The sequence below is a fragment of the Lates calcarifer genome, linkage group LG12, assembly GCF_001640805.2.
Source record: "Lates calcarifer isolate ASB-BC8 linkage group LG12, TLL_Latcal_v3, whole genome shotgun sequence".
Lineage (NCBI taxonomy): Eukaryota > Metazoa > Chordata > Actinopteri > Centropomidae > Lates > Lates calcarifer.
The window spans coordinates 14462910-14489714 of record NC_066844.1 but is presented as its reverse complement, the minus strand read 5'-3'; the positions used below and the strand labels follow the sequence as shown (position 1 = coordinate 14489714).

The 26805-nt window shown below is 41.1% G+C and overlaps 5 protein-coding genes and 1 long non-coding RNA gene across 8 annotated transcripts; 3 read left to right on the top strand and 3 right to left on the bottom strand.

Annotated features, from left to right (window-relative positions):
- Positions 1-617: 617 nt before the first annotated feature.
- Positions 618-2498, bottom strand: mafbb (v-maf avian musculoaponeurotic fibrosarcoma oncogene homolog Bb). Its single transcript, XM_018679994.2, has one exon. It carries the CDS (start codon positions 2199-2201, stop codon positions 1221-1223), a length of 981 nt encoding a protein of 326 aa, XP_018535510.1. The 5' UTR covers positions 2202-2498; the 3' UTR covers positions 618-1220.
- Positions 2499-3607: 1109 nt separating this feature from the next.
- si:dkeyp-97e7.9 (DEP domain-containing mTOR-interacting protein) lies at positions 3608-9058 on the top strand. Of its 2 annotated transcripts, XM_018679993.2 has the most exons (9): positions 3608-5711; positions 5863-6041; positions 6160-6283; positions 6532-6710; positions 6904-7125; positions 7231-7368; positions 7492-7562; positions 7987-8091; positions 8909-9058. In XM_018679993.2, exons 1-9 carry the CDS (start codon positions 5629-5631, stop codon positions 9032-9034), a joined length of 1227 nt encoding a protein of 408 aa, XP_018535509.1. In that variant the 5' UTR covers positions 3608-5628; the 3' UTR covers positions 9035-9058. The 2 variants fall into 2 exon arrangements, with proteins under 2 accessions (XP_018535509.1, XP_050930397.1); XM_051074440.1 differs by lacking the exon at positions 7492-7562 and having other exon boundaries at positions 8909-8942.
- On the bottom strand, positions 7235-9413 carry LOC108885592 (uncharacterized). Of its 2 annotated transcripts, none has more exons than XR_001961265.2 (4): positions 9304-9413; positions 8954-9065; positions 7969-8080; positions 7235-7339 (listed from the first exon to the last, which is right to left on the bottom strand). It is a non-coding gene; the product is annotated as an uncharacterized LOC108885592 (long non-coding RNA). The 2 variants fall into 2 exon arrangements; XR_007814288.1 differs by having other exon boundaries at positions 7969-8077.
- adnpa (activity-dependent neuroprotector homeobox a) lies at positions 9358-13759 on the top strand. Its single transcript, XM_018679992.2, has 4 exons — positions 9358-9747; positions 10305-10417; positions 10753-10845; positions 10952-13759. The coding sequence occupies exons 2-4, from the start codon at positions 10310-10312 to the stop codon at positions 13280-13282; spliced, it is 2532 nt and encodes an 843-aa protein (XP_018535508.1). The 5' UTR covers positions 9358-9747; positions 10305-10309; the 3' UTR covers positions 13283-13759.
- Positions 13760-14361: 602 nt separating this feature from the next.
- Positions 14362-17515, top strand: LOC108885588 (bcl-2-like protein 1). The gene is made up of 3 exons (XM_018679991.2): positions 14362-14515; positions 15237-15893; positions 16858-17515. The coding sequence occupies exons 2-3, from the start codon at positions 15369-15371 to the stop codon at positions 16996-16998; spliced, it is 666 nt and encodes a 221-aa protein (XP_018535507.1). The 5' UTR covers positions 14362-14515; positions 15237-15368; the 3' UTR covers positions 16999-17515.
- A 4197-nt stretch (positions 17516-21712) lies between these two features.
- Positions 21713-26065, bottom strand: gata1a (GATA binding protein 1a). The gene is given in 7 exon segments (XM_018679987.2): positions 21713-22405; positions 22517-22642; positions 22740-22885; positions 23272-23778; positions 23876-23945; positions 23947-24111; positions 25910-26065. Coding segments are annotated over 6 exon segments (1278 nt in total). The 5' UTR covers positions 24091-24111; positions 25910-26065; the 3' UTR covers positions 21713-22120.
- Between the last annotated feature and the right edge of the window lie 740 nt (positions 26066-26805).

Here is a 26805-nt window from a genome sequence, read left to right as displayed (position 1 = left end):
ATGCCGGGGTCCCACAGGAAGCAGCACTCCATGAAGGGCAAAGGTCAGAGAAAGAGAGAAAGCCACTCGTCCTTTCATTCACCACCAAACTAACAAATACACAGTGCTGTGACTGTTACTGTTCTCCTTCCTTTGGCTGTCCAGCGACGTACTTATGACATGATAATGTAGAAACGTGACTTCTTGAAAGTAACACTGTGAATTTATAAGGTACTGTCAAATTTTATAGGGTCATAATATAATTTTGAGTGCTTTATGGTGGAGACAATGTTTTGTGCTTATAGTCTTGTAGTCTGCCATGCTAACAAATTAGTTCATGTACTTCCCCATTTATGAATAATATGCACTATCCGACATACTTCAATAGCTTAATTTTATGTAGTGTGCACAAACATTATGTTGTACATATCTTCTTTTAAAGATTAGGGAATTTAAAGATATTTTTCTTTTTATATTGTGAAAATGACTATGAAAATGTTGGAATAGGGGTCATAAGTATAACATACTACACTGCCACGAAGGAAATCGCAAAGAAGACTGTGCATGTGAGGTAAATGTCTTACTGTACAGATCGTATTTTTGTGGGACGGTAATTTGTCAGCAGATGAGACACAATATTTTAAAAAGTCACAATAAGTTTATTGATCCATAGTAAATGAAAAACATAGTAGATGAAAAACAATTTGCATAATTGTATATTATATTTAAAGAAAGGCAAATAAGGAACACATCTGTCCAGCAGAATCAGTTTCATAAAAATAATATGAACGTCATTTCTAGCTTCAATCTTTTCCATATGTCTTCTATTTTAAGGAAGCTGAACACAAAATGTAATCTGAGCTACAAAAACTAAGCAAAGCAAAATCATCAAAATAAAAAAATTTGAGCAGTAACTGAAGCAGAAGGATTAAAGTTGTATATTAATAAAAGGGAATATTCTTTGATTTCAAGTATCTCCTCTCAGACAAAATACAGATATGCCTGTATAAAATAAAAACATCTCATACATGTCCTGCATGCATGCTTCATAGTCATTTTCCATTCATAACTTGTTGCCTTGTTGTTATGTATTACAATTATTTCAGTGATATCCTTATGTCCAACATTAATTAAGACTTGATGAATCCACGGGATTGTTTATTAAGGAGCAAGGCGAGCTGTCAACATACAGTAAATGCCTCCCTATGGAAAATAATCAGTTCTGCAGGAAATTAACAAACTCACATTAAATACTCGGGTGAGGAAGGGTTGTCACTAGTAGACCCAGTTTCGTGGTAGCAGTTAGCACCGGACAGTTTCTCACATTTAAGTTTGTATGCATCCCTCTCCCGGATCAGTCTGTTGAGTTCATGCTTGAGCTGCTCGACCTGCGACGCCAGGCTGGTCTTTTCGTGCTCCAAAATGTGTTTTTGCTGGACGCGCTTGTAGCGGCAGGACTGTGCGTAACCTCTGTTTTTCAGGGTCCGGCGCTTCTGCTTCAGACGCATCACTTCGTCCTTGCTGAGGCCTCTGAGAAGCCGGTTGAGCTCCCTGACGGACATGGAAACCAGCTGGTCGTCTGAGAAGTGGATGTCGGCGTTGGATCGTCTGTCGTGACGGCTGTGCTGCTGCTGGAGGTGATGGTGCCCACCGAGGACCTGCTGGGCCTCCGGCGACTCGGGGGACGCGCTCCCCATGTCATCTTTGAGATAGGGGTCTTGGCAGTGGCTGCTGGATATGCCTTGCATGTCCGGGTGCAGTCCCGGGTAGTGCTGGACAGGTTCGTTCAGGTGGCCGTACCCTTCGTAATCAGCTTGGAAAGGTGGCGGGTGGTGGCTGTGGGGCGCAGAGGGGTGTCCCTGCTGCGCCGTGGCGCTGATGAGGGCCTCCACTGCGTCCTCGGGTGTCAGGCCAAAAGCTTGAGGGTACATTTGCTGGGGGTAACCCCCGTTGTTGGGTATCCAGAACGGGTCGCCCCCGGAGTTATTTCTCTGCTCATTTGGATTGAGGTTTGGTGATGAGGGTACCGAGTTGCAAGGTGTGCTGCCAGGGGTGGAAGAGACAGAATCTGGTCTCTGGAGCTGGCTGCACGGCCCGATGAAGGAGCGGTCTATCCCCTGCATCGCCTCCTTCTTGACACCGAACTTCATTAAGTCGAAGTCGCTGACGAAATCCATGGGGGGTTTCTGCAGTCCCAAATGTGAATGCGCCTCGGCGGTCATATTAAATGGCAAAATGGTCTCTTCTGAGAGCTCCAAATGTCCACAGCTATTTCATGCAGTCAGTGAAAGCGCACTCACTTTAAAAAAAAAAACGACGGTAATTCCAAACTTTGATTTCAGCTCAGAAGGAAGAATAAAAACATGCGCGCATTAAGAGGCTCCCAGCCTGTCAAACTCTGTACCGAGTGCTGACTCTGCACCGCGCAGCTTGGTTGGTTTCTGGAGCCACAAACTAAAAAGTCCACTAAATGCCAAGAGGACTGGACGCACCTCTGCCTGTTCAGGAGAAGCGCACTTTCTTCATAAAGCTGCATTGGCATGATGTCACGCCTTCCAGACTACACCTCCACGCTCCTCTCCAATGAAAACACGCTGAACAGGACAATTTGCATAAAAGCTGCTACGAATCTGTCCCCACGAGCTGTTCGTGAGGATCATTTGACCAAAGCCTGTAAATGCACAGCCGCACATATTCTCTTCTACGATATGTTTTTTCTTTATTTGACTTGGCTTCCATTTTACACGTTTGACCATTTATCCCACAGTTGTTTTTCAATTTATCACAGTGTGGATATGGTCCAATCAAAAACCATACCCAGGTTTGTCTCTGTATTAGGCTACTTTTTTTTAAAAAATTATTTATTTTTAATTTTCAGGCTTGATGAAATCTATTAAACATATGGCATTATCTTTGTCTTCTACAAATTCACAATAATAAAACTGAACCACAATTTCAATTATTCTTTCAATCTTAATTAGGTTTATATTTATTTATGAATCTGTGGTGATTAACATGTCATCATGACAGCAGGATTTCAAGTAAACAACAAAAAGGAAGACAAACACAATTCATTTCACACAAATGTGGTTGCATTTGTTCCTCAGTTAGTACACACAGGTAAATACTGACATCTTGTGGCCAACAGTCTACACTACAGGAGCCTCGATATCTGTGTCAAAACGTGAATGTAGCTCTTAAGCCTGAACCATCACAGGCCTCAATTAGTGCAAGGGGCAGAAATTGTATTTCTGTAACCAGTAAACTAAGGGTTATTTTTCATATACTAACTAGAATGGCACTCAGTAAAGTACATACCTCAGCCAATGCCAAAATGTCAAATAATGCCCTATCTTGCAATGTTAAGGAAAGTGATTCCTGTATTCCTGGATCCACAACTTTAGCCAGATCCACACCAAAATTTTATGTGTTCTTTCCTGATACATGCCTCATGCCTCTACCAAGTTTGGTGCAAATTGGGTCAGTACTTTTTCCATAACCCTGCTGACATGTGAACAAAAAAAAAGAGTGTTCATCATATCACAGAGTCCTCTAGCTCCTGCCATATTCTGTTTTCCTCAGCTGTAAATCTACTGTTCCTCAACAGTGTAAATCTTACTGTGAAGTGGCTGAAGGTTTTATCAAAGCAGCTCAGCAACAGCTCTGACACAATAAACATGTTCCAGGGTCCCCCCCAGGGTCACCTGTCTGGTTCAGGGTTGTCAAACCTAGTGGCGTCCAGAGGTGACAATACTGCACAGGATATCAAAGGGTTAACCAATGTTCCTGCCCTGAGGTGACCCTCTCAGGCAGTGCTTACTCCATAGATAGTGAAAGCTTCACTGACAAGATAGAGGACTCAAGCCAAAACCAATAGAAATTGCTGCCTGAAAACGCAAGGAATTGTTTTGGGCAGGTTTCGTTGCTGGGAAAAGCGGAAAAGTGGAGACATTGTGACTGAGCGTGGATGGCTCAAGGACACATATTAGGATTTATGCCAGCAAGACAAGGTCACAGTATGTGGTATACGTGGTATAACTTATGCTAATGATGGGATGCACACAGCCTAAGTGCACATTACCAGCAGACCATCAGATCACATTTTGCATGCACGACACACAAGCGTGAAAACAGCCACACCTCCAAAAACATAACTTCATTTCAGTACACCAATATAACCAATATAGTGAGTGTTTATGCATCATCAGACCATCAAGAGTTTAATAAGCTCTTATAAGAGATACTAGTTCATATCTATGTACCAGATAATTACAGTTGAAGGATAGCCTAACAATCTTGGCAATCTATTTTTGTTATTGTCAACAAATATCATGAACAACACAAACACAATGCATTAGTCTCTGTTTATGCTTTCGTAGTTCCCCTTCCTGTCTGTAGCTCTCAGCCCAAAGCCCATTTGTTCCTACTGAAGATGAAAATCTTTTTTAAAATTTCTCCATTTTTAAAAACATCTCAGTAAAACAGCAGGATGACTGTAGTTTTTAGCAAACGTTACACAAACATGAATAATTTCTGCATTTGTTTGTGAATATTTTCAACAGCAGAACAATGTACGCAGGACTGACTAAAAATAAACTACTGTGTGCGTTCACAGTAGCGAGGACACATGTGACCCAAAGGTGGGGTTCAATTATGTGTTTTTAATGGTTGTTGGACAATAAGGTAGCTCTATAGCAGAGAGGGAAAACTATATCAGGCTGTGGCTACATAGACAACACTTGTTAGTGGGATCAAATTTTTGTTGGTTTTAGTCTGCGTATGGAATTTACTGACAATAAGAAAAATTGTCCTTTAAGGTTGGAGCTATAGTTGGATTGTAGGTCTGCCAATCCTATTGAAGTAACCAGGATTTATATATAGCCTGAGAGGTTGAACTTAGGGCAGCAGTCCCTCTTTCTATCCACACTTACAGGACCTGTGCTGTCATCGGTTACAACAATGACTCTGACTATAAACACCACAGAACCAGTCTTGTCACTTACATGAATTTCTGGTTTTCTGTTGCCAGATAATCACACGGTGCCTCTTTAAACTTTGGTTACTAATTAATGTGATTATTCACATTCACCCAGTGTTGGAGGGTGGACGCAAAACAGCGTGTCTTCTAGGAAACTGTAACATCCAGTAACATCCATAGACATCCCAGATAAGTTTTGAAATGCTTCTGAAGTGGTACTTTCAACAGCCCCTTCAAAACCAGCATCAGAAAACCCAGCCTACATCACAACATCCATTAACTGGCTAGAGCTGGCTGCTAGCACCATGAAGGCAATTAGCACAGGGTTATCATGTGGTCATTCATTTGTTGCTCTTAAAATAAAAAGATATGTGACAACTGGACAATGGAACAAGTCAAAGATGTTGTACGTACTGTCAGACCAGCTAACAAGAAATAGTGACAGCGTCAGTCTTGAGAAAGGATAAGAGAAAACAGAGGTGGACAGTCTTCCAGAGAGGGAAGGCATCCTGACTGAATGCTCCATATCTTTGTCTCTCTTTCTCTCTGTATACACAACATCTACCCCACATGACAGCAGAGTTCTGTGTGTTTCAGAGGCTATTTTGTAAACACTAAGGATCATAACTTAAAGTGAGCTTCACTTACTTTCTCATCCAGAGATAACAAACATGGAGCGAACAAGTAGCATTAGGAGGAAAGCCATGGCGAGACAACATAAGGCTGAAGTCATGATTGCTGGAGAACAACTCAGGTATGAGCAGAGGTGGAGGCAGCCAGACATGAAAATATATCCATTTGAAATACAGTCAAAGCTTAATATAAGACTTGAGGCTTAAGTTCAGACATGTGTTTGATGGTAAAATTCAAGTCAGGACTACGGTTAATTAGATTTTAATTTCAAGGTTGAGACTTCACGATGGCAAACTGATTAAGGACCGACGTTACCACCTGCGCACGTATCCCAACTGTTTTGTAGCACAGGAGCTTATAGGCTGGCTTGTGAGCCATAAGGAAGCTCCAGATCGAGCAACAGCTGTCAGTCTCATGCAGCACCTCATGGATAATGACATTGTTCATCACGGTAAGAAGGAAGCACCAAGGCAAGACCTTTTGTACAAAGGAAAATATGTTGTCATAGCTTTTGTAAGGCATCCTCTAAGTTAAAGACTTATTTTAAACTGTACATTGCCTTTTCTTAGTCTGTGATAAGAGGCCAGTATTCAAGGATGCTAAACTGCTGTACCGTTTCCGCAAGGATGATGGCACATTTCCCTTCAATACAGAGGTGAAAATCTTCATGAGAGGACAACGGCTATATGAACAGTAAGAGCTGCTGTGTTTGTGCTGGAAGTCTCTTGGTTCAGCATGATCACCTGACCTTGAAGAGTAACGTCAATCGCTCTAAAGATCACATACATACTGAAATCATTAACAGGCTTGGGTTAAAATTTCCCTACAGTAATCTCTGTCAGATATACTGTACCTTGGTGTTTTTATCTGTCGAAGTTATCCTTACAGAAGTAACTTATGTTTTCAGAAACCTGATCTGTGTTTTTCAACTGTCTCTTCAGTCTCATAGGGGAAAAGAACTCCATTCTGCAGCTGAGAGAGGAGCACGGTGTTGCATATCAGCGTTCCTTTCCCGGCTACCAGCTGATTGACTGGCTCCTTCAGAATGGAGAGGCAGAGAGCCGTCGTCGGGGACTGGAGCTGTGCCGTGCATTGCAGGAGCATGGCATCATTCAGCATGGTGAGGATGTGCGACACTAGACATGAGCTGGGCTGTCAGTGGCTGCTACCAGTGGGAGGGCGACTGGGACTTGCGCAATCTAAAGCAAATACACTTGTTGACTCTTTGTGAAAAATTCCTTTAAATCTAAAGCATGTTCCACTGTTGTTTTGCACGTGCTCTCTCTCTCTTTCTCTCTCATTCCCACCACTAGTGGGAAAGAAGCATGATTTCTTTGACAGCGGGCTACTCTATCAGTTCTGCATCAATTTTCGCCGCAGACGCCGCCTATCTGAACTGTTGAATGAAAGTGAGCAAGACGCTGATGAAGGTAATGAAGGTGTGGCAGTGTCGACACATGAAGACAACCATCCTGACAGTCCATTTGGTCTGCGCAAATGCCCACCCCAGGAGGGCAACAGTGCTTTCCAGTCTGGTAACAAAAAAAAAAAAAAAAAAAACTCTGATTGCTTTGCACTTTTTACATTTTGTTGTGAATGCTAATTATTGCATAATAATTTCACAACTAATCTAATTTTAGTGGGGTTAGGTAAAGACCTGAAACAGGTTACAAGTGGGCGTCGAGGCAGCTTGAACTCACTTCAGCTTCACACTGCTGGATTTGCACCTCTTGTCCAGCTGTCTTCAACCTCAGTGGTGAGATGCAATCCCAAATCAGGCAAGTGTGTAATTAATATTCATCTCACAAGTGTATGAAAATGTGTTAGGGCTCAGTATATTCAGGCTTGCTTGTGGAAGCATATGATCAAAATCTGATAAAAAAAAATTCTTGGTTTTACAGTTCTTAGAAGAAATTTTACATGTGAAGAGTTATTGGCACCTGGTGCACCCTTCATTAAGAGAGTACTGACAGTGAGTTTCTGTATTGTCTTAACATGCGCTATTTTTGAGCTTAAATTGTTGTATTTTCTAGGATTTTACTGCATTCATTTGGTATAATCTAAACAACATTCTGCCAAATTCTGAAAGTAGGTACTTCAAGTCTTTATCTGCAATGTCATGAAGAGACAAAACTGAACTACTTCTTTAAAATGGAAACTTACTTAGAGTGAGCTTTTTCCTACAGGTTTTGTACTATCAACATGAAGCAATTCTGATTTATATCCCACTTGAAACAAAGTAATAACACACCTAGGGCAGTTCATAGTCCAGATTTTTTTCTACATATTATTTTTTTTAATATGAACTAATGAAATTATAGCACACCAAGACTAAATTATACAGATTCCATTTGATCCCTGCTGAAAGTGTTATTTACCTCTTGTTGTGATCCCAGGTGTTAGGAGATGCTCTGGGCTGGGGCTTTGTCGTCCGAGGCAGGGCTCCCTGTTATGTGCAGGCTGTTGACCCTGGAAGCCCTGCAGCAGCTGCTGGAGTTAAGGTTAGAGATACGGACAGATAACAAATTAAAGGAAAAACCAACATAAAGTGGTTTTGATTCTATAATTGGATTCTCTGGAAATCTAGTGGAGGGATGAACACCATTTTCCCAAAAGATATTCCCTCATTTGTTGTTTTGATGATGGTGGTGGACAGTGCTGTCTAACATGTCCATCTAGTCCAAAATCTCCCATAGGTGTTGAGATCTGATGACTGTGAAGGGGCTGTGGCATACAATTTAACATCATTTTCAAACTCATGAAACCATTCAGTGACCCCCATGTCCTAAAGATAGGGGGCACTGTCATCCTGGAGGAGACCACTCCCATCAGGATATAAGTGTTTCATCAGGTGATCACTCAGAACAACCTTGTATTGATTTGCAGTGACATTGTAGGAAAGTGGGCCCAAACCATCCCAGAAGAACTGCCCAAACAGCAACAGACAGACCCACCATATCTTCTCACTGTATGGGTAAAGCATTCATATAATTGCCAGCTGAGCAAGTTTATGACAGCAGCTCCTGTCATCCATGTCCTGACAATGGACCCTCTTTCAAAATCACTCAGATCTTTTCTTTTTGCCATCTTGATACAAAATCTGAATTAACTGGGCCTGTTCAGCATTTCTACATGCCACAGAGTATGATTCCATGTTAACTGTTTAATTGTACCATGCAGTGTTTCTCAACTCATTTATTCAGGTTTTTCCTTGAATTTGTCACCCTTTTGTATGTTGCCCACCAGGCCCAGAGAGAGAAAATGATATAAGCTCAAAGGAGACAAAAACATGACCTATGTACCTGATATAATCTTCAGGTGCGGCAGTTTGTGTGCCAGGTGAATGCACAGTGTGTTCTCTACCTGGACTACAGGACCATCTCCAGACTGGTGATGACAGGACCTCGAACTGTTGTACTGGAAGTGATGGAACCACTGGAATGACTTGCTTTGGACACAACCACATCTGCTGGAACTGAAAAAAAAAATGTTATGAAACGTCATTTTCGACTTGTAGACATAGATAGTGTAAGAGTTCATGTGTTGATTCATAAGAGACAAACTAATCAGAGAAAGTATTTGTCTTGGTTGAAACAAAAGTAGGTACACTGTAAAGGATTGTGTTATAATGAATCTGAATTCCCAAACAATAACGTAAGCTTTTATGGTTGGAAATAAAGCATTTTAAAAATACGACCACAATTAATACAAACTTTGGGTCATCCATCCTCTGCCCAGCTCTCTACGACTTCCGTCTTTTTGTCGTCGCCATTTTGGATTGAGAGTTGGCTCACTTAGAATAGATAACGTTAGCTAGCAGGCTGGCCTGACCACCGGTGTACATAAAAGAAGTACTCAGAGGACACCGGGTGGTGCTGGCAGTCTTCACTTTTGGAGTCTACTGTTTTCATGAGATGTGCACCACTCTGCCCTGCCCTTTGTCCCTCCAGCTAGCTAGAAGCCGCAGCAAAGCAGATGTGACGGCTAACTAGCCAGCGTCGTTAGCTAGCTGTGGAGCTGCTGTGCATCAGCACCGGCTTTCAGGAGAGCGAACATCACCATCAGTGTGCACCTCCCGACCAGCCACTTAACCTCTTTGTTAGCCATCTATGTAGCGAGGCAACCTGTGTAAAGCTAGTCTTCTGACGTATTACAAGGTGAGTATAACGCATCGATAGATTTCAACTGAGATAAAGAAGACATAAATAACGCTAGCCGACTATGCATCGCTAGCCTGGGTGCTAAGTAGGTGACCAAGCGGCAAGAGCGGGCAACAGTGCTAATTTAGGCTGACACAGTAACACTAGCACACACAGCAAACCACAACATGTTCTATAACTTTCCCGAAATTGCTGGACATCGTGGAGCAGGAATGGTCACAGACCTGGTTGAAACAAAAGTAGATTTAATACCGTTGGTTAAACCAGAATTAAATCAGCGAATAAGGCTAAGGTGAACCATATATACTGGGACAGCACCGGGCCCCTGAAAAAGGCAGAGCTTTGAACATTGATAACGTAAAGTAAGTAAATGTGCTGACAGTGATTTATTGAATGGAGACAAGTACTGAAAGGGCGTGTCGTCTGTTTAATGAAGTCATCCTCTTACGATGTTAGTGATTGAACTGTGGCGTTGCCTTTCTGTAACATTAGATTTTAAGCATTAATTTCCATTAAGCTAACCTTAGACTAATCAGTTATGTTTTGATTGTCAGGAGAAATGTATCAACTCCCAGTGAATAACCTTACAAGAATCAGGAGAGCGAGAAAACAAGTGAAAAAGGCACTTGGAGACATTGGCTTGGAGTTCTGCAAGGAGGCTGCAGAGGTGAGTGTATTTTTAGTTGCACGTGTTTAATTGTAGAGGTTCTAAATGAAATTGAAAAACATTACTCATGATGGGACTTAAAGATGATCTTTATTCATGTTTCAAAATAGGGTTGTAATTACGTGGAGGTATTCTTTTTTTTTAATCTCTGTGACAGTCTTACAGGTCTGTTTAGAAAAGACTTTATTTAAAAAATGTGAAGGAAATAGTAATTTAGGTCAATGCAGGCTCAGGAGAATTTGTTAAGAGCGAGTGTGGCTAATAGTGACATTGTATTGTATGCTGTCAAACATTTACTTACAAATTAATGTTAAACTTTTTAAATCATTTCACAGGAGTTCAAAGAGTTTTGCCCTAATGAGCACATTGTTAAGGGCACTCTTTGCCTTGATATTTGCGCATGGGATCCGTCATACTCTAAAACACAGGTAAATCTTATTTCTAATCTGTAAACTGTTTTCAAATGCTTATGCACAAATCGTATTTTTCTTAATGTCATTGTCATTGTTTTTTTTCCCCCTTGATGTCTGTTAGGAATATAGATCAAAGCCATTTTGCTGCACAGAGTGCCCATTTTCTTCCAAGTACTACTCAGGCTACAAGAATCACTTCCGTAATGTACACAGGAAAATCTTTGAGAGTAAAATTCTGCTCAACTGTCCATACTGCACATTCACTGCAAGCAAGAGAACTTTGGAGACGCACGTTAAAATATTCCATTTACCCAGTTCATCACGACAGAATTATGGGAGCTTTCAGAGAACTGCACTACAAAAGAAGGACAAATCATATTTTGATAGAGCCAGACAGGGAGATGGTGTGGAGAGAGCAATGTACTTTTGCAAAAAATGCACGTTCCGGGACAGTCTCTACAATGTTGTGAGAAGGCACATCTACAGGGAACATTTTCAGCATATTGTCTCACCATATCTTGGTATGGTTACAGAATCATCTGTCAAAAATGGTGCTAATTCTGTCAATGGTAATAACATCCTCTGTAAACGCTGCCAGTTTTCCACTCGTAGTTACGAGGCTTTAGTACAGCATGTTATAGAGTACCATGAGCGCATTGGTGCTCAAGTGACCACCATGATTGGACATGCTAATATTGTTGTTGCCAGGTCTCAAACCTTACCAGTCTCGCCTCTGATCGTTAGCAGGGGCCACTCACTTAGAGGTGAGACAACTGCACAACCAGTGATTGGCTACTTAAAGCCAGCAGTCCCTGTTGTTAAAAATCGTTCCCCTATCATCGCTAATCAGGTGCGTGTCACAGTTCCTGGCAACAGCACTGTGGCTGACAGTAATGCTACTGGTGTATGCACAGCCCGGACACAGAAGTGGAAGATATGTACAGTTTGCAGTGAGCTTTTCCCAGAAAACCTCTATAGTGCTCATTTTGAGAATGCACACAAGGCAAAGAAAGTGTGGGCACTGGCCAAGTACATCATGAAAATCCACAACTTCACCAGCAAGTGTTTGCTTTGTAACCGTTATCTGCCCAGTGACACACTGCTTAACCACATGCTAATCCATGGCCTCACCTGTCCACAGTGCCACTGTGCTTTTCACAATGTTGAAAAAATCATGGAGCATGTGGCTCAGGCTCACCCTGATGACTTTGTTGGACCCCCTGGTGCGACGCCACTAACCTTTGATCTCACCATTAAACAAGACAAGTCCAGTAATGTTCAGCTTGTTGTTCTCACTTTTAACATGAAGGAATCTATCAATGGTCAAGATCAGTCTGCACCTGCACAGAACAGTGTTCCCCCTCTGGTCACGCTAACTGCTCCAAAAGTGAGTGAAAAGAAAAGTGAACAACTTAGTAGAAGTTTCCCCTCAACAGCTGAGAAGAGCGAGGTAGGGAAGACGCTGTGTCCGCTTTGTTTCACCATCCTCAAAGGTCCCATTTCTGATGCTTTGGCCATGCATCTGAGGGAGCGGCACCAAGTGCTCCAGACAATGCATCCTGTTGAAAAAAAGATGACATACAAGTGTATTCATTGTTTAGGAGTGTACACCAGTAATATGGTGGCCTCCACAATAACACTGCATCTTGTACAGTGCAGAGCTGTTGGTAGGAACCAGGCAAGCCAAGGCTTCAAGTCTGCCTTGACTCTCAACTCATCCGGGGCTGGCTTCCTCAAGAGGCAGCCACAAACGCAGGCAACATCCAGCGCCAAGAGGATAAAACTGAGCAAGGAGTCAAAGATTTCCACCACCACTATTGGAAATCAGGCTGAATCTGATGGCCTTGCTCTTGATCCGAGAAGCTATGAGCACAAGACGTATGAGGCCAGGAAAGATTTTCTGACAGCGTACTTCAACCGGCGACCATACCTCTCTCCCCAGGAAGAGGAAAAGCTGTCTGCAAGTCTGTGGCTGTGGAAATCTGACATTTCTAGTCACTTTGCAAACAAGCAGAGGATTTGTGAGAGACACTGTGAGACCATGAAAGTGTCTGTGCTGCTCGGCTTCGACATGCATGCCCTCAAGAAAGTTAAGCATGAGTTGATCTTCGAGGAGAGCAAGATTGAGGGCTCCACAGTGGGGAGATCTGGAGGCCTCAAGTCTGGCACTCCAAATACAGACCAAAACAAACAGTGTGAGACACTAAACTGTACCTTCAAACTCAGTACATGCACAGAGACCATTTCAATTGACTCAGATAGTGAACCAGAAACAGAAGATAGACCCACTGAGAATGGAAATGTTGACACAAACCAACACGAGAATGTAACATCCCAGGAGCCAGAAAACCGGACAGAAGAGAGAGAATCTGTGAAGACAGATGATCCTTCTAGAGAGAAGGAGAGCTCTTTGCAAGATGGGAAAGCAAATGCTTGGATGACTTTCTGTTAGTGTCCCTGCTTAGCAGTGTGCCTTGGTTGACTAACAGTTCAGTTTTAAAGGAAGCGAAATCACTAAGATGAGGGAAAAAAAGACAAAGTTACAAATCAACATTTGGTCAAATGGCATGGCTCAAAAAACCCCTATTTCCACATGTTGACCTCGTTACCAGTATTGGAGACAAGGAAAACAATACATTATAGTGCATAAATATATGACATATGTAAGTGACATTGTATATATTTTAGCCATTGTTCTTTGTTAGTCTCTTCATAACATCTGTGTTATTCACTGGTTAACGGTCACAAGATTTATGATCATGTCAACTTCCCTACTTCCATAGGTTTTTTCTTCCTCAACTGTGACAAAACTGTATCATCTTGTCATTTCATGTTTAGAAAGTGTAGGATATGCTAATTGCTTATGTACACGTTTTAATAAATATGTTTGTTTAATAAAAAAAAAATGATTTTTTTTCTACACCACTCACCCAGTCTGTGACAATTCTCTTTTATCCCAGTGCACAGAACATAATGGAGCTTTAAAAGTTGAATAGAGCAGCAAAATAGGCTTTTGGGAGTAAAGGAAGAAATGAATGATAAACCTAGCTCTCACATTTTAGTCAAGTTTTTATATGATGTAGTTAAGAGTGTTTTGTAAATACATGCTGTTTTAAAAGTCAATTTATGTTGAGGGGATGTTCTGATCAACAAGAGGCCATACACTACTTAACTGTTACTTTATCACACCCACCATTGTGTTTACTCATACTCAAAAAAAAAAAAGAAAAAAAGAAAAATACATAAGCTAATAAGCGTCCTTGACAAGAAGTAGTACAGTAGTAAAGCTACAAGCTAAAGGGCTCTTAAGCCAATTTGAAGTTGACATTGAAGCCACATTGTTTTATTTCGAAGATCCAACGATTAAAAGGCAGGTTTGGAGTCACTCACTAAGTGGAAATTTAAACAGCAAACTCAACACTGCATCCTTTTCGAATGATTCTGACGTCACTTCACGGGCCCCCTGGTTTCCGGTATGTCTCAGACGTTAATTGGTGCAGGAGCCGCGGGAGGCGGGACTTCTTGCCTGTACAGTAGCAGAATTGGCCAACCGCCAGCGTGCATCACGGTCCAGGCCACAGAGTCTGCAGCTGCAATAATGTCCATATTGTGTCTGCATGCATATCCACAGTCTTTACTAACTCCGTAGCTGCATTCCCAGAGGAAAAACAACCTTTAAGCAATTGTAAGTATACCTGTCAACAATTATTGCCCCTGAGCAGTCCCGTGGTTGTAGTTTGTAGTTGTTTTTGATGCGTTTCCTGTGGACTGTTTGTAAACAGCTAGTTAGCACCTGAAGCTAAACTGGTAGTATCTACGTGACTTGCAACCAGAGCTGTCAGCGATGGAAGGCTGGTATCTTAACGCACATATTTGGCTTGATATACATCAGAACATTTAATGTTACCTGATCTGATCATGCTAACCTTACCAGTTAGTTAGCTAATGTTTGTTAACTCGTGTTTCTTGCTATATGTTTGCTACAGTTTTTGGATACGATTTTCTTTCCATCCCAGTTATCCAATAGTTTCCATTCATTTCCGTATATCAGGAAATTCTGTCGGCAGATTGCTGAATCATGCGGGGAACATCAAGTCTGCATCACCCCCCCCCCCCCCCCCCCAAGATTATGAAACAGTCATTTTATACTTTATTATTGTGTGCTAATGCAGTGCAGATATTTCATATCAATCTGCACTGAAACGAAAAGATAATGTGACTGGTTAAAATGTATGCAGACACGATGGGTTACACAACTCAAGCAAGTTTCAAGTGTCTCATAGTAGATCTTCATATGGTACAGAAATTAATAAGAAACCAATGGTTGTTGAAAATACAGTAGCACAGGTTGCAAAATATTTGCTGACATGAATTAATGCAACTTTCTGTTCCTTGTGTTCTTCCAGACTGCTTTTGCAAGCTGCAACATAAGGTGAAGAAGCCCTAATGTGGCAGCCAACAGACTGAGAGGAATGGCAGGAGAAACAGAGGGGTCTGACTAGGCTGGCTGTCTGTTGGAGGTTCACAGTGTGGAAATAATGTCGTACAGCAACAGAGAGCTAGTGGAGTTCTTTATAAGCTACAAGCTTTCTCAGAGGAACCACCCAACCTCTCTGCTGAGGCCAGAGGATGCTGGTGGAAGGACTGAGGGAGATAAGACCAACTCAGCTGCCAGTAACGGCTTGCTGGTCAACAGCAGGGACAGGTGTGGTCAGCAGGGGGCGCCATCGCCCCTGCGTGGTGGCATAGAGGCTGTAAAGGCAGCTCTTAGGGACTCTGCTGACGAGTTTGAACTGCTCTTCACCCAAGCGTTCAGTGACCTTTCCTCGCAGCTTGACATCACTCCTGACACAGCCTACCACAGCTTTAAGAGTGTGATGGATGAGGTGTTCAAGGATGGTGTCAACTGGGGACGTATAGTGGGTCTGTTTGCCTTTGGGGGTGTACTGTGTGTGGAATGTGTCGAGAAGAATATGAGTGAGCTGGTTTCCCGCATTGCAGACTGGATGACCATGTACCTGGATGAGCGCATCAGTCCGTGGATTCAGAGCCAAGGAGGCTGGGTGAGTCTCCAGGGGATGAACTCAACAAGCAGCTTTATTTATGGCGCTGTGAAACAGATTTGCTGTTAATGTGTCACCATCTTTCTGAAATTCTGTGTTTCTGTAACAAATTGCAGCAGCCAAGTTTTTAGTGAAACAGCAATCCCTGGCTTCATGACACTTAATATAAAAATGATCCCCTATGAGTTATACACAGTGAAGTGTACAGATTTGAGATGTATGGGGAGAGAAAGTGCACTGCTATCAAATCAGTGCTTTGCCTCAGCAGAGGTGTTGGAAAAAAGTTAGATCCGTGACTGTGACATGCAATTTAAAAGAAAAACTCTACTAAAATCTACCTCAAATTCTCACTGCATTCAGCAGCTGCAGTTATCTTTGATTCACAACAGTCACAAATTACTCTAAGGTGACTCAGATGCGAAAAAAAAGTGAAAATGAAACTGCTTCTGTAGCCTAGAGCACTTTTCTGCCACTGATCTGAATATTCATGCTTGATCAAATTATTTCTTAAAACATCTAAAAGGTGCTGAGGTCTTAATATTATCCAACACATTCTAGGATTTCAAAAATATAAGATTTAGTTTTAGTTTTAGTTAGCCTTCTTGTTAAGTTCCTCTTCAAACCAAAACAATACATTAGCATTTTTAATTTCAACAATTTTTTGGAAGATTTTACTTTTGTGAATAATATATAGTAATATAAAAATATTTCCTTGTTGATATAGCAGCCACAATACCTCCGATTACAAGAGAAGAGTGAAATATATGTGTACACATACATATATTTTTGCAAATATCTTTGGCAACAGCTTTAGTTTTCCATTCACATCATTTGCCTTAATGTAATTGGAAAGAAACAAAAACATAGTAGCATAATTTAACATAACATAATTCCTCTCCAACTTTCAAATGTTTATTTATTTATTTGTTTTTGATTTTTTTTTCGTCTGAATTTTCTCTTCCAGGACTGCTTTGCTGAGATTTTTGGGCAAGACGCAGCTGCAGAAGCGAGGAGATCTCGGGAGACTATGAGGAGATGGCTGCTAGTTGGAGTGGCGCTGCTAACAGGAGTGCTGGTCGGTGTCCTCGTCGCTAAGAAACAGTGAAGGTGCTGCATCTTGTTCACCGTGGCACACCCTGCGTAACGCTACGCCAACCACAAATATGACTAAATAGTTAATGTTTACAAAAAGCCCAGTCTGCTTGTGCACTGACAGAATGTGGATTGGCTAAAGCAGTTTGTGGGGGAGTATCCATAATATGTAGCTTGGTGAGCCGTTATACTTCTCACCCCGCTTTGTCCTGTGTCTTTTATTTTTTGAACACACAGCATTGCTTTTCAGTTGTTAAAGGCTGTTAACTTGCCAGACTGGAAGTGCTTTAAATGAACCTGATAAGCTACGAAACATTGAAAAAGATTGAGGTGGTTTTAATGAGAAAGCTTGTTTTTTATTTTTATTTTTTTCATTGTGTGTTATCCAAGGACCAATTTTTATTACTTACAAACTGACAGCGGACAGAAGATATAAGTTATATTTCCTTCTCACTGTGTAATGCTCAGCTCCTTTTGTTGGCTGTACTGGAGTTTAAGGCATGCTTCAAAAAATAAATATATTTATGTTTTTCTTGTGTCTTTATTATTGTTTGGTATGTGTGAAAATACACACACATATACAGTGTATTGCCAAACTGAGTCATGAGTCCACCAGATTGTAGTCATGCATTATATCTTCCATAGTGCTCACAGAGCTGTCATATGTTCTTTCTAATTTATTACACAAAGAAAATGACTATCCAGGCTTCAGACCTGTGAATCACTGACCACTTCTCAGATGTATTCAAATTCATAGAGAGATAGTGAAAAGAAATCAAATTCAGTTTGAGCACCAGGCTGGAAAGAACAACATTTCAAGCCCAAATTGTTTTTCAGATACAGAGGAAACAGATTTACATGAATGAATACAGAATCTTGACAAAAGCAGATGACAATGTTGTGAATCTGTTGGCAGATGTATAGTTTCAAACTGTCTGAAATGATCTCAGGTACTAATTCGATACTAATTCATCTGCACAAAATATATATAAAATATATATATATATATATACAGTACCGTGCACAAGGCACTTCAGATGTTTTTACTCGTATCCTTTATCACCACCGTCAGATTAAACTGCAGCAGGACAATGAGTCCAAACACACCGTCCTCAGAGACAAGAAGAACAAGGAATCCTGCAGTAGATGGTGTGACCCCACAGAGCCCTGATCTCAACATCACAGAGTCAGCTGTGGGATCACATGAAGAGGCAGAGGACACTGAGACAGCCTGAATCCACAGAGGAACTGAGGCAACTTCTCCAAGATGCTGGAACAAACTACCTAAATACAGGTGTACTGAGGAGAACTGGAGCTGTTTTAAAGGCAAAGGGGGGAGAAATACTGATCTGACTCAGTTTTTTTTCTGTTTGCTGCACTGTGCATAAGTATATATATATATATATATATATATACACAAAAAGTGAATCCATCAAATATATAAATGTGTCAAAACGATTTATTAGAAATATACAGTATGTCCACTATATATAGCTATATAATGTAACGTAATGGAATTAGCAATGTATTAATACATCATATTCTTTTTGTTGGTGTGCGTATACATGTATATACATGTAATATATGTATGTTGTTATGTAGTGTCATGTAGACAGCACAGGAAGCAATTTATCACTTGACAACATTTACAAAATCTCAGTTCACAAGAAATGTTTTGTTACATATCCTTGATCATATCCTTGATGAAGAGTAGAGATGTAATGTTCTCCTCTCAGTTCATCCATCAACAATGTCAGTGAAAACAGTGTCAGTTGGGGGACATAGTGGAGCTGCAGTGTTGCGTTTTTACCATTTGGGGGTGCTTGTGTACCAGACATTTCAAAAAGACATAACTGCACATCAAGCTATGACAGTTGCCTTTAGTTACAACTTATTTCTCACTGTAAATGTAACAGAGTAGAGCTGACATGTGCTCTGCTAGTCAAAAATGCATCAGTTTCATCTTTTGTTTGAAATTACACAAAATCCAAATATGAATTTGCACGGGGGTCTATCTATCTTGAAGAGTCTCCTAGTCAGAGATGAAATAACATTTTATCAAATCACTTGCTTCCCTTTTGTAAATGTTTCACTACAACTAAAAGGACAAAAGAGACTGAATGGGGAAAAGAAAGAAAAGCTGAGTTTTAGAGGAGGCCACTAACGGATGGCTGTGTGAGTGAACAGGAGCAGGCCTGTGGTTGCTAATCTGTCCCTGTCATTTGTTGCCATTTCCCCAGAGCAGAGCTGGCGGCTGCAGCAGATAAACAACAGATAGAGACAGTTAAGGAAGAGTATAAATTATGGACACACTTGCCAAACATTTTTACTCTTACTTTTACTTCTTTTTTTTTTTTTTTTTTTAAACTCTCAGTCACTTGTCTCAGGATGACTTTTACTGATTCTGCTTGTTCTTGCAGTGGGAAATGATCAGGTCTCTATTTCTCTTAGTGTGATTTAGGGTAAACTTTGGGTACATATGGTAAATGGGTTCTGATAGAAACCCCCTTATCTCACTTCATTACTTCACAAGGCATCAGTACATTAAATTCCCATCATGAAGGTCCAGGGGGAGTCAAGTGGTAATCATCAACTACGGTTGACTGCAGATGACATTAAAGAGAGACTGAGGAAAAAATATCAGCTATTTTAATGGCTTTTATTCCTACCCAGCCATTTGATTTCCAGCTTGACAAGAAAGTTATAATTTAAATTTCTTCCTCAGAGTTAATTTGTCAGCAGTACACTTAGAAGTGTGCTGTGTCACAAATGGGTGTTGTGCCCAGATGTTCTGCTCGTCACCCTGAAACCAAACGCATAAATGAAAGTCTTATTTCTCCTTGATGTCTGCACTGAAGCATGTATAAATCGGCTATGAAAACGCACACAGCAGTGTAAGTGATCATTTATAGATTTGTCTCAACTGAAGCGTTGTGTGTGTGGTTCACGAAACCTGGATGGATTCATTCAACCCAAACATGACATATTGATTTTTGAAACTATGAGTACAAGCTTTAATGCAAACAAATGGAGGAAATCTACAACAGCACTGCTTACAGTAGCCCATTTGTTAGCTGTCAGATGACACCACTGATATATTTATTTGTTTATCATAATCATCTGAGTGTCGTGTCTATACATCTGAAGTGCACACAGTGCCCCTCTCTCACTAACTGACAGGGAGTGTGAGAGTGGCGGTGCCAGCAGCAGGTGTCTGTGGCCTGGGTGATAAGTTATCAGTCATCCCCCAGTCCTGAATGAGCTCCCCCTGCCCTGCTGCTCAGTATGAAAAATACACTACATATATACATACCACAGTGCCGTGTTTCCTGCATCGGCATATTTAAGTAAAATACTGAGGAAATGGCACTTGGAGAATGATGCAGTTAATGTTTTTCTTTTCAAGAATTTTCAGGTGTCTTTTGCTGCAGGTTCTGTCAAAGAACTCTCCCTAAGAGGTCTAATCTGATCAATGATGACATGGCTGCAAGTTTGTTCAACAAGAAGTATATATATATATCTGGTTCCCTGAGTGGGATAACCTGGTTAGAAACAATCACAGTAGCCCAACGTGTCTGAAGATTAAATGACAAGAAGTAAAACTATCACTAAAATCTATGTAAGATTGCACGATAAGATAAAGAAAAGTCCATATTGTTTACTTTAGTTGAATATTTTCAGTTTCTTTTGCTAATTCTTATTTCTAATCCACTGTATTTTAAAAAGGAATATTGTACCAAACTGTATTCATTTTACAGCTATTGTTGCTTACTCTAAGTTAATATTTTTAAACACATATATTCAGCCAACAAAACATGATGCATAATTACAGATTAAACAGCCAAAAGCATGTAAAGTTGTTAAAGTGAACTACAACCTGAGAGGCTGCAGCAGTAAATTGTATCTTCTGTGTTTATTATGAGTAATAATGACCCCTTTACATAATATATTATAATAAAACTGTTAGAGACTATTATTCTGGCTCTTTAAGTGACTTTGAATTGTACTTTTAGACTTGAGTAAGATTTTGAATGTATTTTACTTGGAATGGGATGCTTTTGCATTGAGGTATTGCTACTCTGTTTAAATGAAGGATCTGAGTACTCATTGTCTGTAGCAGTGAGCTCAATGACATAAACACAGTTCACCTCAGGACATGTGAAGCCTTCTTATGCAACTCAGCCACTTTCTGTCTTGGGCTTTCTGTTTTCTGTCTTCTTGCCTCTTTGGGAAGAAATAAAACATCTTATAAAGACCTATGATGTCATGAAACAGGTTGTTGCTTATCATAATGAAGCAACTTCCACACAGTCTCTGACCTTTGCATTCAAGCATAACATGAGAGTGGAAATTTTATGCATGAAAAAATCCCCCTCTATGAACATACACTGCTGAGTAATAACAAATACAAAACATGCATTTGAACTTTAATATACTTGCTCACCAACTGGCACCGCTGATTTAAATATAAAACGAGGCATAATGGTAGCACTTTAGTTGAATATTTGTCACTTCTGCGGAATGGAGGATTTGCATACCTGCTATGTACAATTACACTGTCAAAGTGGAGCTCTGCTTGTACAAAGAGGCTATTATGCCTGAGCAGGGGAGTACAATAACAGCACACAGGAGGCTTTGCTGCGGTCAGTTCGCTGAGGTGAACAGATGAACTGAGAATTCAAATGACTTTGAAAACAAAAGCCCTTAATAACTCCAGCAGAATCAGCAGTCACACTTTTATTATTTTCTCTGCAGAGTTCAATATTTTAATATCAATTATGCAAATACAAAACAGACCCATACAACACAACACCAAAGCTATAATTTCACATTACGAACAATAAAAGAGGAACAAATATGGTTTTTCAAATCAGATTTGTGTTTGTATTTACAGCTGAAAGAATTTCCATATCAGTGTGCAGCATCTGCAGCAACCCCAGCAGTATGATTTTATCTGACTTCACACCGGGGCCTGACTGAGATATGTATCTACAAAATGTTGTTTTCTCATAAAATACAGTGAAAATAAACCAAAAAACTCCTTTCACATCCAGGCTAGAAACATATATGTACAAATCCACACAAACGAGAGGCAAACAAGCAGGTGCATATATGAAGGTGCCCGTTTTGTCATCTCACACGAGTGTGGGCACCATACCAGTGTTTAGGTGGTGTGTATAAGGTAAGGAAGCAGAGGGGTGCAGAGGGGAGGGCGCTGGGATGAGGTGTGGGGCATGGCTGTAGGTCAGGAGAGTCCCGGGGCCGAGGGAAAAGGGTCCACCGTTGTCATCCAGAGAGGATGGCGTCACCTCTGAGTACTGCTCCAACATGGCCGCCTTCTTGCTCTTCTTGTTCTTGTTGGAGACTTTTCTGTTGCGCGTTTGAATGCCGTCCTTCTTCATGGTGAGGGGCCGATTGACCTGGAGAGAGAGCGCAGTGAGACTTTCCTGACTTTTTTCTAATGCACAAGCAGATTCTGAATTCCTTTGTAGAGAATATAGCTGGGACTTGCATTCAGATGAGTGACTTACATTGTGCAGCTTAAAATAGAGTCCACAGGCGTTACACACAGGCTCTCCGTTGGCATTGCGTCTCCACAGGGTTGTTGTGCTTGTGTGACAGTTGGCACACATTGTGCCTGCCCGCTTGCTGACAATCTGAAACACAGAAAAGGTAATGATCATGGGTCTGTAAATTGCTCTGACAGTGACAAAATATTCATTTAATCAATCAAGGGCCATCAGTGGGTCATACAAGTCTTTTCTTGGGTCGGATTAGAGGTCTGTTTTGGCCATTCATCTTATGGTACAGTCCACAGGCATTACACAGGTAGTGGCCTGTCCCATCTCGACGCCACAAAGGGGTAGCTGTGGCTCCACAGTTGACACACTCTCTGGCCTCTGTTCAGAATGAAAAATATAAAGTTAATGGAAATGTCATACAATAATTTTTGCTCATGATACAGAAAATATTAATATAAGTAACAAAATCCTTTATAAACTATCGCCTCACATTTAGTCCATTAATTTGCATTTATTTGCAAATGGAAATGTAGACATTCAAATATTCATTTTCCTATGCACTTCTTGTCCATGTTGGCTTTAAAGTTGAGATTGAAATTTCAGTTTTGATCTGTAAATTCCTGGTAAATTTGATCATCTACATTTCCATGACAACTCCATCTCCTGAGGAAAGTCATATGATGTGACTGAATGGGCCAGAACTGCCACTAAATAGAACTTGTGGTGAGATTGTTTTGTCCACTGGTGTCTCAGTGTGCCATCACCTGGAGTGGATATCCTCATCTTGTTGCGAAGTTTTGGAGAGTATGAGGGACTGATCCAAGCACCGGGGCTGGAGTACAGCGCAGCAGAGCTGTACTCCTGCGGACCGCTCATGTATGAGCTGTAGGGGCTCAGCATGTGTGGGTGGGAGTGGGATGATGGTGTGTATACACTCCCAGCGGCAGGAGTCAGGTTCAGAAAGCTGCCGCTTGCCCCCGACACTCCCAGAGGGCTCAGGCGCTCGGCCTTTAGGGCCTCCTGAAGCCGGGGGCTCTCCCTGCCCTCTCTGCCTGGAGAGGAGTATCCATCTCTGGACGTGGTGAAGGAGGAGGTGACTCCCGGGGTGTAGAGGGAAGTTGGGGTGTGTGAGTGCAGCGGGGTCTTGTTGAGAGGACTGCCGCTCCAGGTGGAGACTGGGGGGTTGTAGGGTGAGCTCAGGGAGTGACTGGGAGGCCCGTCCAGCAGCTGAAGGTTACTGAGGAGGCTCGGTGAGGTGAACACCTGTCGAACTTTGAAAAGAGGGACAGAGTAGATCAAGTTAGATCATGATTTGGAGTGTGGATGTGAAAGTGAATTTGGTGGGTGACGGCGGGCCAGAACACTGACCCGAGCTGTGCCTGTAGGTGGATGGTGCTCGGCTGTGGCTTGGGTTCGAGAAGAAAGAAGGCAGGCCGGTGTAGTCCTGTGTCCTGGCTGGAGAAAAAGGCCTCACCTTCCTCTACTGAAGGCAGCAGGCTGGACTCAGAGGAGAAACCAGCGAGCGGATCTGAGCTGAGCAGAGCTGGAGACACCCAGTGGGACTGCTCTGATGAATCCTCCATGCTGACAGGAAAAGACTCAAGCTGTAGCAACAACATAATATGTTAGATTTTATGTTAGATAGTATGTTAGATTTTGCCACTGCTTTTTATATCCACTGCATCTTCTCAGGGTCATTTTTCTTATACTGAAAGGTGAATTTAACAATTTAATGTTTTTTGGTCACATTGGACAACAACTGTGTGATTTACAGTAACTTTGATTGAAGCAGATACACTGTCACCATGCTCTTCACTTCACTACAACTAGTGTAACTTGTAATTATCAAGGACAAGATCTCTTGACAGCGGGTCTCTTCAAACTTCCTTTTCTAGGATCCTCATTTGACTGTGGCTGAAAGTAAAAACTAAAAATAAATGGGTCTATAAATGTAGTGATGCACCCAGTGACCAAACAGTTACTGAGTGGCCTTTCTACAATAGGTGTGTCAGTTAGAGGAATGCAAAAGATATACACCCTCAGAAAGACTCTGCAGGGTGAACAAACAACACAAAAACAGAAAAAAAACACCTAAAATTGTGTTTGCAGGCAGAAGTGAGAGTTTAATAACAACTTCTGTCACACCTCATGGAAGATTATGTGACATTTTCACACCAGTGTTCTAAATTTGTGATTTGTGTGGTGTATTCTAAATAACACATTGTGTATTGGGTGTGTGTGTTTGTGAGTGTGTGTGTTTAAGCAAGTATTCACTTTTTTAGGAAACAGTAATAGTAATAGAATTTCAGTCCTTGGTTCGAGAAAATAAAGGTTGAAAAGAAAGTTTGCTTTGCTTTACAAAATAAATAATGCTAGAAATGACTGACAGATGTAGCAGAAACTATGATATCTCAGAACGGTGAGACTGTATTATGGGAAGTGCAATAACAGACAAGGCCAGTCAGGCTCCATATCTTTAGAGGAAAGAGAAGAGGAAAGAGAAGAGGCTCATAGTGTCCGATAAAGTGTGAGAAAATCTGATAGACGGCATTATTGTAATGCTAAATATATCCAGCTCCACTGATACAGCAGGACCCTAATCTCATCTGATTAATAGAAATCTGTATGATGAGAAATGAGACAAATGTGAAAACACAGCAGAGTGAGACGGTGTGTTGCGCAGGGACGATCAAAGAAAACTGCACTGAGGATTCGAGAAATTAAAACGGTGTAGTGTAAAATTATCACATTTAGATTTAGATTTAATCATTTTAAACAAATCTAATTCTCAGACATAAACTTCACAAAGAAACTTGATGTTTAATTGCTGTCCTAATTGAAAGATTAAAGGCCATGCATTCAGTACAGTTAATACATAAACATACATAAATACAGCATAAACAGGATGAGATATTTAATTTGATATAAACTGATTCAACTGATAAAGATATCTGAAAGAATAAGAGTAAGGGACAGCTGATCCAAATTCATTTGATCACTCATTGCTACAGTTCCACAGACCCGTGGTGATATGTTGGAGAAAAAAAGGCAAATAAAATAAATAATAAAATCAAATGACGAAATCAAAATGATTTTTAAAAAGATGATTAAAATCTAAATGAAATATTGAAGGTCAAGAGAGCATGTCCATTTCATTGAGAGGGAGACAGAATTTCCATCACCCCAAAGCAAAGTCCTCACCTCCAGTATCTCTACGTGTCAAAGTCAATCAAGCAATAAATGACCTGAGGTGATTTTTAACCCTCACCAGTAAAAGTTTCAAATACACAAATGAGCTTTCATACAGATTTTGTCTTGTTTTGCTTTGTTTTGCCAGGTGAGTTAGATTCACTGGAGAATATTAAGACCATCAGGAGACAAAAATGCAGAAGGGTCACCTACCTGAGTGGGTGTCACAGATGAGCGAGGCGAGCAGCTAGAACTGCGCTTAAATTTTTACGTAGCCAGGTGGAAGGTGGCGCAGCTCGACTGTTGACCTCAGCATAGGCTGATGGCTACAAGAGCAACTTCTCCAACCACCAGCAAAGTTTAGGGCTAAGAGACAGTTCGTGGGAGGGGTTGGGGCCAATTTTTTTTTTTTTTTTTTTTTTTTTTTTGAAAGACACACCTCTTTTGTCCAGAGAGAAAGAACTTGTATGAGGGCCGATCTAACATATTTACAACCCCTGGATTTAAAAAGAAAGTCTCACTGTAACATTTATTTGCAAATACTGCAAATAATGTCTTATCAAGCGTGTGTGAAAGGTGAAGGTGTCAGCTTTAAATCTTGGTTCCTCTGCTCTTCCTTTATAGCTCTGTGTGCTGCAGTGTAGTATTGATAACATGTTTGTATCTCTCATGATTTCCACACAGGAAACTCCACATATAAAAAAGCATATCAGCACCAGAGCAAGGCTATTACCAATCAGTTAGGTATGGCTGGTGAATATAAAGGAGCAGTTTATGCGATATATCCTCATTTGTAGGATTTGTAGAGGATGTCATATGGCAGTTCCAGGCAGGCAGTCAGCATACAGGATGGGAGTTTTTTGTCTGTTGATGAAATGTGCATACAGCCCCTGATAAGAATGAGCCCACATGGAAAAGTTCGACAGACATTTAAACAAAGCAAATATAAAATGCAAAGACTCAATTTCTTTGTGGTCCAGTAAAGAACACAGTAATGCAAATTGGGAGAAGAGCTGCAATCATGGGAGAGAGATATGGTCTGGACACGGCCTGGCTGCGCACAAACCCGGCACTGTCCCAGTCATTTGATAGTCAAAACAGTTCCCCAA

Bases quoted from the DNA above. Each gene is read 5' to 3' on its own strand.
- mafbb (XM_018679994.2), bottom strand. From the start codon at position 2,201: ATGACCGCCGAGGCGCATTCACATTTGGGACTGCAGAAACCCCCCATG.
- si:dkeyp-97e7.9 (XM_018679993.2), top strand. From the start codon at position 5,629: ATGGAGCGAACAAGTAGCATTAGGAGGAAAGCCATGGCGAGACAACAT. The intron at 6,042-6,159 runs GTAAGAAGGAAG...GCCTTTTCTTAG, and splicing joins TAATGACATTGTTCATCACG to TCTGTGATAAGAGGCCAGTA. The intron at 7,126-7,230 runs GTAACAAAAAAA...ATCTAATTTTAG, and splicing joins CAACAGTGCTTTCCAGTCTG to TGGGGTTAGGTAAAGACCTG.
- adnpa (XM_018679992.2), top strand. From the start codon at position 10,310: ATGTATCAACTCCCAGTGAATAACCTTACAAGAATCAGGAGAGCGAGA. The intron at 10,418-10,752 runs GTGAGTGTATTT...ATCATTTCACAG, and splicing joins TCTGCAAGGAGGCTGCAGAG to GAGTTCAAAGAGTTTTGCCC. The intron at 10,846-10,951 runs GTAAATCTTATT...GATGTCTGTTAG, and splicing joins CGTCATACTCTAAAACACAG to GAATATAGATCAAAGCCATT.
- LOC108885588 (XM_018679991.2), top strand. From the start codon at position 15,369: ATGTCGTACAGCAACAGAGAGCTAGTGGAGTTCTTTATAAGCTACAAG. The intron at 15,894-16,857 runs GTGAGTCTCCAG...TTTCTCTTCCAG, and splicing joins TTCAGAGCCAAGGAGGCTGG to GACTGCTTTGCTGAGATTTT.